Source organism: Armigeres subalbatus, chromosome 3 (assembly GCF_024139115.2).
Source record: "Armigeres subalbatus isolate Guangzhou_Male chromosome 3, GZ_Asu_2, whole genome shotgun sequence".
NCBI classification, from domain to species: domain Eukaryota; kingdom Metazoa; phylum Arthropoda; class Insecta; order Diptera; family Culicidae; genus Armigeres; species Armigeres subalbatus.
The window spans coordinates 409548252-409561477 of NC_085141.1; the positions used below are offsets into that span (position 1 = coordinate 409548252).

The 13226-nt window shown below is 40.9% G+C and overlaps 1 protein-coding gene across 1 annotated transcript in view; it reads left to right on the plus strand.

Moving 5' to 3' along the window:
- LOC134227143 (protein commissureless 2 homolog) overlaps positions 1 to 12482 on the plus strand; it is an 81702-nt gene extending 69220 nt beyond the window's left edge. The window contains exon 2 of the mRNA XM_062708444.1: positions 11640 to 12482. Within this exon, the coding sequence (XP_062564428.1) occupies positions 11640 to 12118 (479 nt within the window). The 3' untranslated portion in view covers positions 12119 to 12482. The remainder of the gene's footprint in view (positions 1 to 11639) is intronic.
- Positions 12483 to 13226: the final 744 nt, after the last annotated feature.

A 13226-nucleotide genomic window follows, 5' to 3' on the forward strand; every position in this document is an offset into this window, starting at 1 on the left:
AAATCAGCAGAATGACCAGAGCTTGGTTTGATACACGTGTTACGTTTCTTCATGATTGTATATCTGACGATCTGAGCTCAAGATTGTTTTGGATGGCCTTCAGCGTGATGTAAAGCAGCAAGATTGGTATCACATAACTTTACAGGCATCATCATAATTCGCCTTGGAATTGTTCACGTAATATATTGGAAAAGCTTTTAGAAAATGAAATAAGAAACTTCTTGGAATATTTTTATCGAATTTTTTCATAAATTCCTTGGATAATTTTTCAAGCTGTTTCTTCGGAAATGTATTTAGGGATTGCTTTGGAGATTCAATAAAGAATTAATAAGAAAATTCCTTCCGAAATTCCTACGCGAATTCGTTTGTGAATTCCCAAAGGAATTATTGAAGGATTTTCAAAAATAAATTCTCAGGAATTTAAATAATATATTTGAGAATTTCTTTTTGTAATTTCCTTTGAGAATTTCTTCGGAAATTCCTTTAAAAATTCCTTCAGAAATTCATATTTTTTTAGTGAAAAATCCTTATGGAATCCCCACGGAAATTATTTCAGAAATTAATCCAAGAATTACTTGGAAAATTTCACCAGCTACACGACAATTCCTTTGGCCATATCTGGTAGAAGTTTCCAAAGGAATTCGTGAAGGAATTTTCGAAGGAACTGCAGAGCACGCATACCATTGTGCCACAGTCAAACTATTCAAAGAAAAAGGTAGCTGAATGACCCACCATTATGTGCAAGATTACATCTTATCACTATAATGAGTAAGCACACCTTACTCAGCAGATAAATTGAATGAAAAACTTCTTATCAGAGTGTTTGATGGTAATAAATAAAAAAAAGTATAAGTATGATAGGCAAAAATGCATTTAGATATGCATTTCGCTTTTTGATAATGTTGACTCATAAGTAAGATGACTAGTCTGTAAATGCAAATCTTACGTCCAATTAGAAAATTTGTCTAATGTTGTTAAATGTTATATATCAATTATACCACAATTTGCTGCCTGTGATATTTCAAATGTCTAACGCTATCTTTGAATTGGTGTAAATGCAAAATAATGAAGTTAATTCTAGATGATCTACAGGCACAAGTTATAATTATTATTGTCTTTATTAACGCGACTTTCAGCCCTTGGCCGGCTCATCTCGTGAAGGCAGGTAGAAGTTTATGTAAAGCACATCATCCAGCATCAGACAAAAAAGATGGCGCGGGATAAGAAAGCGAATTGTTTGTTAAAATGTTAAAAAGTTAAAATGAGCGTCCACGAAAATTGTAACACAAGAGGGTTAAACAAAAAGGTATGCCACGCCAAAGGTTATATTACGTTACATTGGGTTTAAACGGAAGGTAAAAAGAGTAGGGGAAGGTGGTCGGTTGCTGGCACTGGTTGGTTGTCGGCACCCCGACACAAGTAGCTATGAATGCAGACGAGGAATTGGAAGGAATAAATTTTGACTGTTTTGCGCTTTTTAAATGAACCGTTGCCAGAAAAAGTGGTACATAAACCATTTTTGTCAATTTTGTGTTCTTTTTGTCATAATCTAGCAACGGAATGGATATTTAGAACTGGAGTTATGCACATTTTAATTTCTGGTATATATCACAATGGCCATTTCGTTGCTAGGAAAAGTGGTACATGTACAGCTCTACCCCTCAAAATCAGATAGTATTCACCTTCGTTAAAAAAAATTTAGTTATGAACATATACCACTTTTCCTGGCAACGGTTTTGGGTTTTTGGTGCATTTTGTTCCGGGAATAGTGGTACATGTGCATAATGTTCCAATAAACTTAAAACTTGTGAAGAAACCTCACATATTTCTCTCTACTACTCTGAGGCACATCATTCGTAACATGTTGGAACAACTAAGTTACAGAAATTCGTCAATTTCAATTTTTTATTTGATGATTTCGGGAAAATGCGTCTCCTGTAAAATTTACTCAATGCGACATGTACCACTTTCGCTGGCACCGGCTTAATATTGACCTAGATTTAAAAAAAAATGTTTGCTATCAACAAAAATGTTAATGTTATATCAACCGACACCATTCGTCTAAAAGGCATAGGTTTGCATTGGAATGGAAATATCTCCATTAAAAACATCCATAAATTACGTAATGCGGGTTGTTAGGGGGGTTGTTAGAAGTGTGACGACTCAATTTGCAGATGCGCCATACAAAAAGTGTGATTAAGGGAGGGAGGGTTGAAAATGGCCGATTTTGGCGTTACGTAATTAATGCATCTTTCCTCATGTGCTATAGAAACAAAATTATGAGCAAAAACCGTGATAAAACCGCCTAGCGGTGTTGGTGCCTTTCTCGCGTGTTAAATTCATTGAGTGTTAGTGTTTTTTAACGTGCTTTGCGTTTAAAAAAATAGTATTTTGTCCAAGGATTCTGAATCCATAGTCCGATCTGGCCAATCTCCAATAGCAAACAACTGGACAGAATTTCAAGTCGAATGAAACTTGTTGCGAGTAAATCGGTCAATAATAAGCTCCAAAAAGTTTGTTTACAAGTTTTTTTACACATGCACACACACATACATACATACACACATAACATACACCACCTCAATTCGTCGAACTTACGCTATAGGTCTCCGAGCCTCCTAAAAAAATCCTTTTTTCATGATTCTAAAGTCTTTACATACTTTTAGTGTACAAGAAAGGCAAAATAAAAAGGTGCCGACAAGCGGCCACTTTCTTTCTTTCTAATTATTTTCATTGTCATTTGCATTATTAATCTTGACATTTTCAGCCATAACACCCTCCGTTTTTGATGGGTTTTTAGGCTGCCGACAACAGACCAGCCGTTAGCTTATGTCTGTAAGTTTCCATCGGCATGCAAAGATCACCGTTTTGTGCAATTGGACAAAAGATATGAACCAAAAACAGAGGTGCCGACAACCGACCACCTTCCCCTACGAATGCAAAATTATTGGACTTTGCCCACTTTATCCGGATGAGAAAAGGGAACTATGCTTGCATGATTAAGGAATGACCAAAGGGGTGAAAAGCTTGTCAAGTCTATGGGTGGGAACTTTCAGGTGGGAACCAGTCGGGGAGTGAAGTGATCTTAATTAAATATGGGTATGACGCTTATTGGCGACCAAAAGAATCGTTGACTCCGACGGATAATGTCATGTACTTAAACAAGCGATAACTTGTAAGTATACCCAGGTTATTTTACGCAGTTGGAATTCATTAATTTCTCGATTAACCTGAACTTTTTTTAAATACCCCATGAATTTTCTTTGATTTTTTGTAAATTTTTTTGTGGGGTTTACTCATTGTTTCATTGACGCTGAAGGTCGTCTTAAACGACTAAAAACAAACCGTGTAAAAAATAAACCTGTGTACAGTAAATTGATACTTATTTATTAAGTATTATTCAGCCAGGCACGTTACTCAAACCCAAAAATAATAAATTGAATTCCAAAATACGCGATTTTCATCGCGAGCAAAGTGGAGTCAATATGCATATATGAGAAAAATGATAATTGGAAAGTCACATAACGTTAATGGAACAACAAAAAATATAAAACCAATATTCTTTGGTTTTCGAACAGATTTACCTGTTGTGCCACAGTCGTCTGCCAAAGCAGTCTGCCTCTTTCCATCATCACCTCCATTCAGTTTAACGTTTTAAAGCCCAGTTGGATCGAGAACGCAGCACCGCACATGCTCAAGTGCACCCGTAAAAATGCCGGCTTCTTCCGACTGATTTATGAAGTACAGGACGAGCAAACGCAGAAGTCATTGTCTGCTTCAACCGAAAAAAGCAGCCTATCTGGTTACTGGCAAACCAAACGCAACCGAAATGTAAAGTTGAGCCAGACACGGGTGGTTATGTTATGCCCGATGTTGTGTCTATAAAGTACCGTCAGCAGCAGCATTGAATTATGAGAGTTCTGTGGGGTACGTGTTCTTGCATAATAATTGGTCTGTACGTTCCGGGAATGATCAAATACGATTAGGCGTTCGCCCAAACGCACGCTGCGTCTGTTTGCTTTAGCTCTTGATTCGGGGCTCCCAGGGCTTGGAGTGTGTCTCCCTAGAATCGGAAAGAGATTTATTATTTGTTTAACTTATCTAATCAGCCGACCTGAAATTATTAGTCCGCCGTACTTGTACGATGGCCGCTCGGTCGAGTGCACCGATATAGATAGTGTCAGGTTTGACAAATCCTTCAACCAATCGTTGCCAGATAGTCGTCATTCCGAACAAAGCGAACGAAAGAGTTTTACGAGGAAATCTATGCCACAAGCCACAGCTGTAATACGCTGCTCGCAGCGATCCATCCAATATTTACTTTCACTCGGACCGATAAATTCTTCCACTCTGATCATTTCGAGAGAACACACAGTGAAGTGAATGTCTGGTTGGGCAACGTCTGATCAATTTCGTCGAATGTAATAAAATGGCAACATATCATTAGGTGCGTATACGAGAAAAAGAACGTACCTAAATGACGATGTTGTGGGCGATTCGATTCAGACGAATTTTGTCGCACGTGCTTGCTTTAGAAGCAGTTTAAGGGGAATTGGAGGTAAAATGAACATAAGCGAAAATAAAAATATGTGTTCAGTCTGAAGGGAAACACTAAGTATTTCGAACTAAAGACTATGTATTCACGGATATTTGTGGTTGTGAGGACTTGTTTACACATTATCATAATAACAAATCAATATTTTGATTTTTTCAAATCATGCATAGAGTTCAGTGCCACACGACCTGGAAGACAGTAATGATCTTCGCAGCGGCTGAACAATATTATTTCTGTTCATGAAGCAGATTCTCAGCATGTTCATTAAACCACATTCTCTCCTGTATCACCCGACTGCATTGCAACGGAACGGCCACGGGAGACAGAGAAAGTTTAGTTTTCCGTTTTTTAATTGATGTTCAAATTCCATCGTCGGTTTAATTAGAATGTTGGTGCAATGTCGTAAATTACCAATCAATTAACATAGACTTTCGGGACGAATAAATACATTTTTACTTTCGGTGATGTGTTTTGGCTTCTTAGGTCACTTGAGAACCGAGGTCGAAGCTTATTCAATCGGTGAGTCGCGGTCAGACTAATCGCTGGTCGGTTGTCGAGTGATAATCATACCACTTAGTGTTGTGGCCCCCGGAGGCCTGTGCTGGGTGAAGACAAGAGTTGAACGATGTTTACCGTGGCTGTTAGTGGTGGCTTCGCTGTAGAGTAGTCTCACATGTGTTAATGAGGGCCGGAAGTTGAATGTCTCTGAGGTTACGATTCCCCTGGGGTCAGTTAAGTTAACTGTTATTGAAAAACGATGCAACGAACGGTGGGAGTTGAGGTGAATTTTTCTTTCATTTGCCTCCATGGAAAGTATAATTTTTAAAACAATCTGGGCTTTGAACTTGGTACAATTAATAAACCAAAATGTTATCACGCTTTACTAACACATAGCAATTTGAATATCTGAAAAATCTGTATGAAAATGTATATGAAAAATCTGTGAAAAATTTAAGACTTGCACTCGAAATTTGGCAAAGGAGTAATTCTCGCTGAGACCGGGCCACCATTTGCACGAGGTTCTTAAAAATTCCTAAATTTATGTTCATTCGAAAGCTTTTGGCGAGTATATTAAGTATCCGAGTTAAATTCATCAGAAACATAGACCCCTTGATAGTTATACATGAAATCACGTTTAAGGACCCCACGATTTTTGTCAATTCTTGGCTCACCAAAACTGTCATAACTCCAACACTCCTCTACCGATCTTAGAGATCAGCATATCGTTGGAAAGAGGAAGAGTGTATCCTCAATTTGCAATAATAAAAATAAAAGCAGCCATACTGAATTCGGCCGCCATCTTGGATTTCTTTTTGAAAACTATTTTTCCGCTAGGTTTGCAACCACCGATTTTGAATATTATTACATCGATGGAAAGCTTAGCTTATATTGTGCATTTTGTCCAAAAATCTCAGGTGTATGTTTTTTCTATCAAAAGTTATGTACGATTTACCAATACCAAAATTCTTGAATAATTTAATACAATAACTAGAATACGCTTTTGAGCGCTTCAAATAAAATACTGTTGTAAATATGCTTTTCATTTTCGAAACATATTTGGCTTAGAATAATGTATGAAATCAAAGAACTGACTTCGTAGTATCATATTAACCATAAAAATAATGCTCGTTGGTCAGATGGGCCTTCAAAAAATAATTTGGTAAATCGTACATAACTTTTGATAGAAAAAACATACACCTGAGATTTTTGGACACAATGCACAATATAAGCTAAACTTTCTATCAATGTATTAATATTCAAAATCGGTGGTTGCCAACTAGGTGGAAAAATAGTTTTGGAAAAAAAAATCCAAGATGCCGGCCAAACAGAACAGAAATTGGATTTTTTTCCCATTGAAAAACAATATGGTCAATGTCTTCATAAGATTGACCACATTTACCAAGATCTGGATTGATGAGATTCTATTGAAAGTACAAATGAACCATGGCTTTCTATCAACTAATGGTAAAACAGAATGACACCATCGTCCAATAACAGTGGAGTTCCATGATGATTGCCAGTTGTCTATCGGTGCTATCTGTGCTTTTTTCAAATAAGCCTGGGAAACTATGTTTTAACAAATTATAGGTAAAATATAAAAGTGTTATTACAGCAATAAAAATGGAACATGGCGATTAATAAGTTTATAAAAATAAGTTTAAGATAAATTAAAAATTCTAAAACCAGCAACATTTTGAATGAGAGCTCCATCTAAAATATAAAATTTATCACGTTCAATGCCAACGATTTTTTTTGTTGAAAGAGAGTATGAGCAAAATGAGTATATTCATGATTTGGAATTTGTTTTCAAAGGCGAAAAGGAATGTACAATTATACTGTAATAATGAAACACAAATACTAAGGTAAAAAAAAATCCGATTGGAATGTAGATTCAATGAATAAGAAGAAGAAGAACAAGAATAAGAAGAAAAAGAAGAAAAAGAAGAATAAGAAGAATAAGAAGAAAAGGAAAAAGAAGAAACACAAATGAAATATTGGGCATAATATTCTGAACAGTAATTTTATAATAATTTTACAATTTTCTTCATGAAAACGTAATTGCAGAGGATCCAATTTTTCTTTCATTTTTTTTTTCTAATGAGGTTTTCACCCCTGGACTGGTTCACATCAGTCATAAATTGGAGGCAAATTCCCAAAACAATGAAATTGATTTTTTTTTTCAAGTTTGGTTACCAAAAATAAAACAACCATATTTCATAACCTAACGAATAGTAGTAGTATAAAGAGTAATCAAATCAGACCATATGCAGGTCGGGGGCAGCAGGGACTATGTCCAAGGGCTTGACGATCCCTCCCCAGGCCATCTGCGAGTTGTGGCGCCTGCCTAGGATGTGGTGGGGTTTGACAGTGGGCCCTGTTAAACCTCTATAAAAAGCTGCATGTATCCGCAAGTAGGCTCCGCCAAAGCGACCGTGTGCCGCTCAAAGCGCACAAGCCCAAACCCTGGTGTTAGGTGGGACGCTAAACAGTCCTGACACGATGGCCCTTCGGCGAGACAGGAGGTTTGCGCAGGCCCAATAAGCCGCCTGGAAAACCAATAATTACGAACAATATAAGAGATAATGCGACTCGATTGAATGGGCAAAGACCTAGGCGACGAAGAAAGGGTCACGGTTGGGAGCTTGGAACATGGAACTGCAAGTCGCTAGATTTCGCAGGTTGCGACAGGATGATCTACGATGAATTACATCCCCGCAACTTCGACGTCGTGGCGCTGCAGGAGATTTGCTGGACAGGACAGAAAGTGTGGAAAAGCGGGCATCGAGCGGCTACCTTCTACCAAAGCTGTGGCACCACCAACGAGCTGGGAACCGGCTTCATAGTGCTGGGAAAGATGCGCCAACGCGTGATTGGGTGGCAGCCAATCAACGTAAGGATGTGCAAGCTGAGGATTAAAGGCCGTTTCTTCAACTATAGCATCATCAACGTGCACTGCCCACACGAAGGGAGACCCGACGACGAGAAAGAAGCGTTCTACGCACAGCTGGAGCAGACATACGATGGATGCCCACTGCGGGACGTCAAAATCGTCATCGGTGACATGAACGCGCAGGTAGGAAGGGAAGAAATGTATAGACCGGTCATCGGACCGGATAGTTTGCACACCGTGTCGAATGACAACGGCGATGCATCAACTTCGCAGCCTCCCGCGGAATGGTAGTCCGAAGCACCTTCTTTCCCCGCAAAAATATCCACAAGGCCACATGGAGATCACCTAACCAAGAAAAGGAAAACCAAATCGACTACGTTCTAATCCACGGTAAATTCTTCTCCGACATTACGAACGTCCGCACTTACCGCAGTGCGAATATTGAATCCGACCACTACCTCGTTGCAGTATGCCTGCGCACAAAACTCTCGACGGTGTACAACACGCGTCGAAGTCGGACGCCGCGGCTTAATATTGGGCGGCTACAAGACGGTAGACTAGCCCAAGAATACGCGCAGCAGCTGGAAGTGGCACTCCCAACGGAAGAGCGGCTAGGCGCAGCGTCTCTTGAAGATGGCTGGAGAGATATTCGATCCGCCATTGGTAGCACCGCAACCGCTGCACTTGGCACGGTGCCCCCGGATCAGAGAAACGACTGGTATGACGGCGAATGTGAGCAGTTAGTAGAAGAGAAGAATGCAGCATGGACGAGATTGCTGCAACACCGCACGAGGGCGAACGAGGCACGATATAAACAGGCGCGGAACAGACAAAACTCGATTTTCCGGAGGAAAAAGCGTCAGCAGGAAGATCGAGACCGTGAAGAGACGGAGCAACTGTACCGTGCTAATAACACACGAAAGTTCTATGAGAAGTTGAACCGTTCACGTAAGGGCCACGTGCCACAGCCTGATATGTGTAAGGACATAAACGGGAACCTTCTTACGAACCAGCGTGAGGTGATCCAAAGGTGGCGGCAGCACTACGAAGAGCACCTGAATGGCGATGTGGCAGACGAAGATGGCGGTATGGTGATGGACCTAGGGGAACGCGCGCAGGACATAATTCTACCGGCTCCGGATCTCCAAGAAATCCAGGAGGAGATTGGCCGGCTGAAGAACAACAAAGCCCCTGGGGTTGACCAACTACCAGGAGAGCTATTTAAACACGGTGGTGAGGCACTGGCTAGAGCGCTGCACTGGGTTATTATCAAGATTTGGGATGAGGAAGTTTTGCCGCAGAAGTGGATGGAAGGTGTCGTGTGTCCCATCTACAAAAAGGGCGATAAGCTGGATTGTAGCAACTACCGCGCAATCACATTGCTGAACGCCGCCTACAAGGTACTATCCCAAATTTTATGCCGTCGACTAGCACCAATTGCAAGGGAGTTCGTGGGGCAGTACCAGGCGGGTTTTATGGGCGAACGCTCCACAACGGACCAGGCGTTCGCCATTCACCAAGTACTGCAGAAGTGCCGCGAATACAACGTGCCTACACATCATCTATTTATCGACTTCAAAGCCGCATATGATACAATCGATCGGGACCAGCTATGGCAGCTAATGCACGAAAACGGATTTCCGGATAAACTGATACGGTTGATCAAGGCGACGATGGATCGGGTGATGTGCGTAGTTCGAGTTTCAGGGGCATTCTCGAGTCCCTTCGAAACCCGTAGAGGGTTACGGCAAGGTGATGGTCTTTCGTGTCTGCTATTCAACATCGCTTCGGAGGGAGTAATACGAAGGGCAGGGATTGACACGAGTGGTACGATTTTCACGAAGTCCGTCCAGTTATTTGGTTTCGCCGACGACATTGATATCATGGCACGTAACTTTGAGAGGATGGAGGAAGCCTACATCAGACTGAAAAGCGAAGCTAAACGGATTGGACTAGTCATCAACACGTCGAAGACGAAGTACATGATAGGAAGAGGCTCAAGAGAGGTCAATGAGCCACCCACCACGAGTTTCTATCGGTGGTGACGAAATCGAGGTGGTTGAAGAATTCGTGTACTTGGGCTCACTGGTGACCGCCGATAACGATACCAGCAGAGAAATTCGGAGACGCATAGTGGCTGGAAATCGTACGTACTTTGGACTCCGCAAGACGCTTCGATCGAATAGAGTTCGCCGCCGTACCAAACTGTCTATCTACAAAACGCTTATAAGACCGGTAGTTCTCTACGGACACGAGACCTGGACGATGCTCGTGGAGGACCAACGCGCACTGGGAGTTTTCGAAAGGAAAGTGTTGCGTACCATCTATGGTGGGTTGCAGATGGCGGACGGTACGTGGAGGAGGCGAATGAACCACGAGTTGCATCAGCTGTTGGGAGAACCATCCATCGTTCACACCGCGAAAATCGGAAGACTGCGGTGGGCCGGGCACGTAGCCAGAATGTCGGACAGTAATCAGGTGAAAATGGTTCTCGACAACGATACGACGGGAACAAGAAGGCGAGACTGCGTGGTTGGCGAAGTGCAGCCATGAACCGAGCTGAATGGAGAAGTCTTTTATGTGCAGCACAGGCCACTCCGGCCTTAGTCTGATGATAAATAGATAAATTATGATAATTGTTAAATTCTAGAAGAGCATTAGCATCTTCTATAGATCCAAATAGTGTATTTTGATAAGAAAATGATTTTGAGCTTTTAGTGGAACGAACTTGTCTTATTAATTTGCCTAAAGATTTTTTCTAGGTTTTGTTAACTGATTTATATTGTTTAATAATAATAGTTTTTTTTTTCTGAAGCATACTTGAGGGGTAAATTTAGACTCGTGAGATTTTAAATGGTGAATTTTCAGGAAATTAAGTGGATAATTTTTCAGGATATTCATTGAATCAATAATATCCTGTAGAATTGAGCAACAGGACAGCTCGTAAGTCAAATTCTTTCTCAGGCATCCATATTGATGGGCTATTTTCGCGTTACCGATTCAACGCTTGCATGTTTTGTTACTGAAGGAAGTCACATTTATTATGCAATATTTTTTGCATTTTTTCTATACTAACAGTCCTTATCACATGTGTTGTCTGTTAGATGATAATAATAACGTTCTCGATGTGTTTCACTTTCCTGAATGTTGTTTTCAATGAAAAACATTCAATCATTTGAATAACAATGTGAATGTGATGAATGAAAATCATTTTTAGCTACGTGTTTGTGTACATACCATTGCTAAAATCCCCATTAGACTTCGTAAATAATTATTAACGATCCATTCAACACATACTGCAAAAGTACGTTAGTTAAATAGAAATTCCTTGATAAACCTGAACAGCACGTCTTTAATAAAATACGGAATAGTGCTTTCTTCTGCTCTATGCCTTGCCAATATGGGGTGAGTTTCAATCGATTCTCCCTCGTCATTAATCGTATGATCATTATTTATGTTTTCCCTCCCCGTCGAATTGTACGCTTCTCTCCGGGAGACGACTTTTCTTAAGAACTAGCCAGTACATACCGGCCGGCATCTTTCCTGTTTACTCCAGCTGTGATAATTTGATGAACGTAACAGTTTCAAAAGAATCGAAGCGATTGACAGACAGTTTCAATTTTAGAATAACCGTTTTGCCGGCTTGACAACGTGTCACTAATGAGCGTTTTTTCTTTCTTCTTTGTGTTTCAGTATTAACCGCCAGATCCCAAACGCTGTCCTCGATGAATCTGGAGACACCTCCACCGTATGACGTGGAATCCCTGCCGAGCTATACGATCGTATCCGGTTTGCCCAGCTACAACGACGCCATTGAACAGCTCAAGCAGAAACAGCAACAAAAAAACAGTAGCATACCCGGTGGCCACTTGGAACCGGTGAAAACTCATCGGCCGTCGGTCATCAAACTTTTCGAATCGCAATCGCAGGATTTGCAGACCGGCGCCAAACTAGAGGAAATTCGATACAACTTTGCGAGTAATCTCACCACAAGTGCTGCACCGGAAAGCCCCACCGATTTTCCTCCGACTTCCTCCAGTAGCAGTAGTGCGGCGGTGAGTGCGACGACGGTTGCAGTCGCGCCTAACTTCAAAAGCCAAGTTTCCGCGAGTCAGCCGAAAAAGTTTACCGTTTGTAGTTACACCGTGGAAAATGAGCGAGCTGGCAGTTAAGGCGCTCTATGTAGGTGGTAGCAACTAGTACCTTTCCCGAGAAGGAGAATTCACGAGAGAAGACTATGACTGTGTTATTAACAAATTAATTTATTTCATTAGATGCAAAGTTAATGCATAGATAGGTATATTTATAAGATGACGATACTTTACGAGAAGGGTTATATTTACTACAAGTACTACTTTGCGCCAGTTTCGATAGTTCAATGCCAGCCATCTACTGAGAACGGTTATCTCAGTTGAACCAGTCAATCGCAAATGTGCATTTGCATAGGCATAGGAAAAGTTTCCTTAGATCCAAGACTTAAACGATATTATGTGAAATTTAGTCTATCAATATAGAAATTAATATGACAGGTAACAATCGTATGTTCTTTTATATCACTTCCTAGCATGAAGAATCAATTACCCGATTTGAGTTGAGTTCAATCATAGATATGTGAAAGGATTCCGGTTCCGCGTGATATTTGAAATGACTGGAAAGCTTATTAAGCTTTTCGACGCCTGATTTTGCGTTGTCCCGAATACAATGTTCTCATAAAAGACCCTATGGCATCGAATCGGTCAAATAATTCCATCAACACTCTCGGTTTATTGTTCTCATAAAAATCTTCTCCAATTGATCAATCTCACAAGATGCGGGCGTTAATCGACGACCGGAATTATAACTGCTGCACATTCTCATATTAGCCCTCCCCCCACGCGGCTTACAATTGACTTTTTAAAGCGATAAGTTTATTCGATGAAGTGTGAATTTGGCCTCCTGGCTTAATATCCACTTCAACCGCTATCTGTGAGCCACCATCTTGATTGTGTTCCCGAATGCGAAGGGTAAGTTCAATCAGCACAGTTCCTACCACCTGATACTACGATTCAGGCTTATGATGCTCGTTCCGACGAATGGATTGCTATTTTCCGTTCCTGGAGTTAAAAAGTAGCATTTACACCCCTTGTTTCTGTTCCGTTTGCTCGGAATGCAAAGGAATGATACTGGAAATGCGATGAATTCCAGCTCACCAATCGGCACCCCCTCAGGAAGAATTCTGACACTGATACAAATAGCGTCGGGCAAAATTTCCCTATCCAGGAAGGGTGGTGGCCGCTAGCA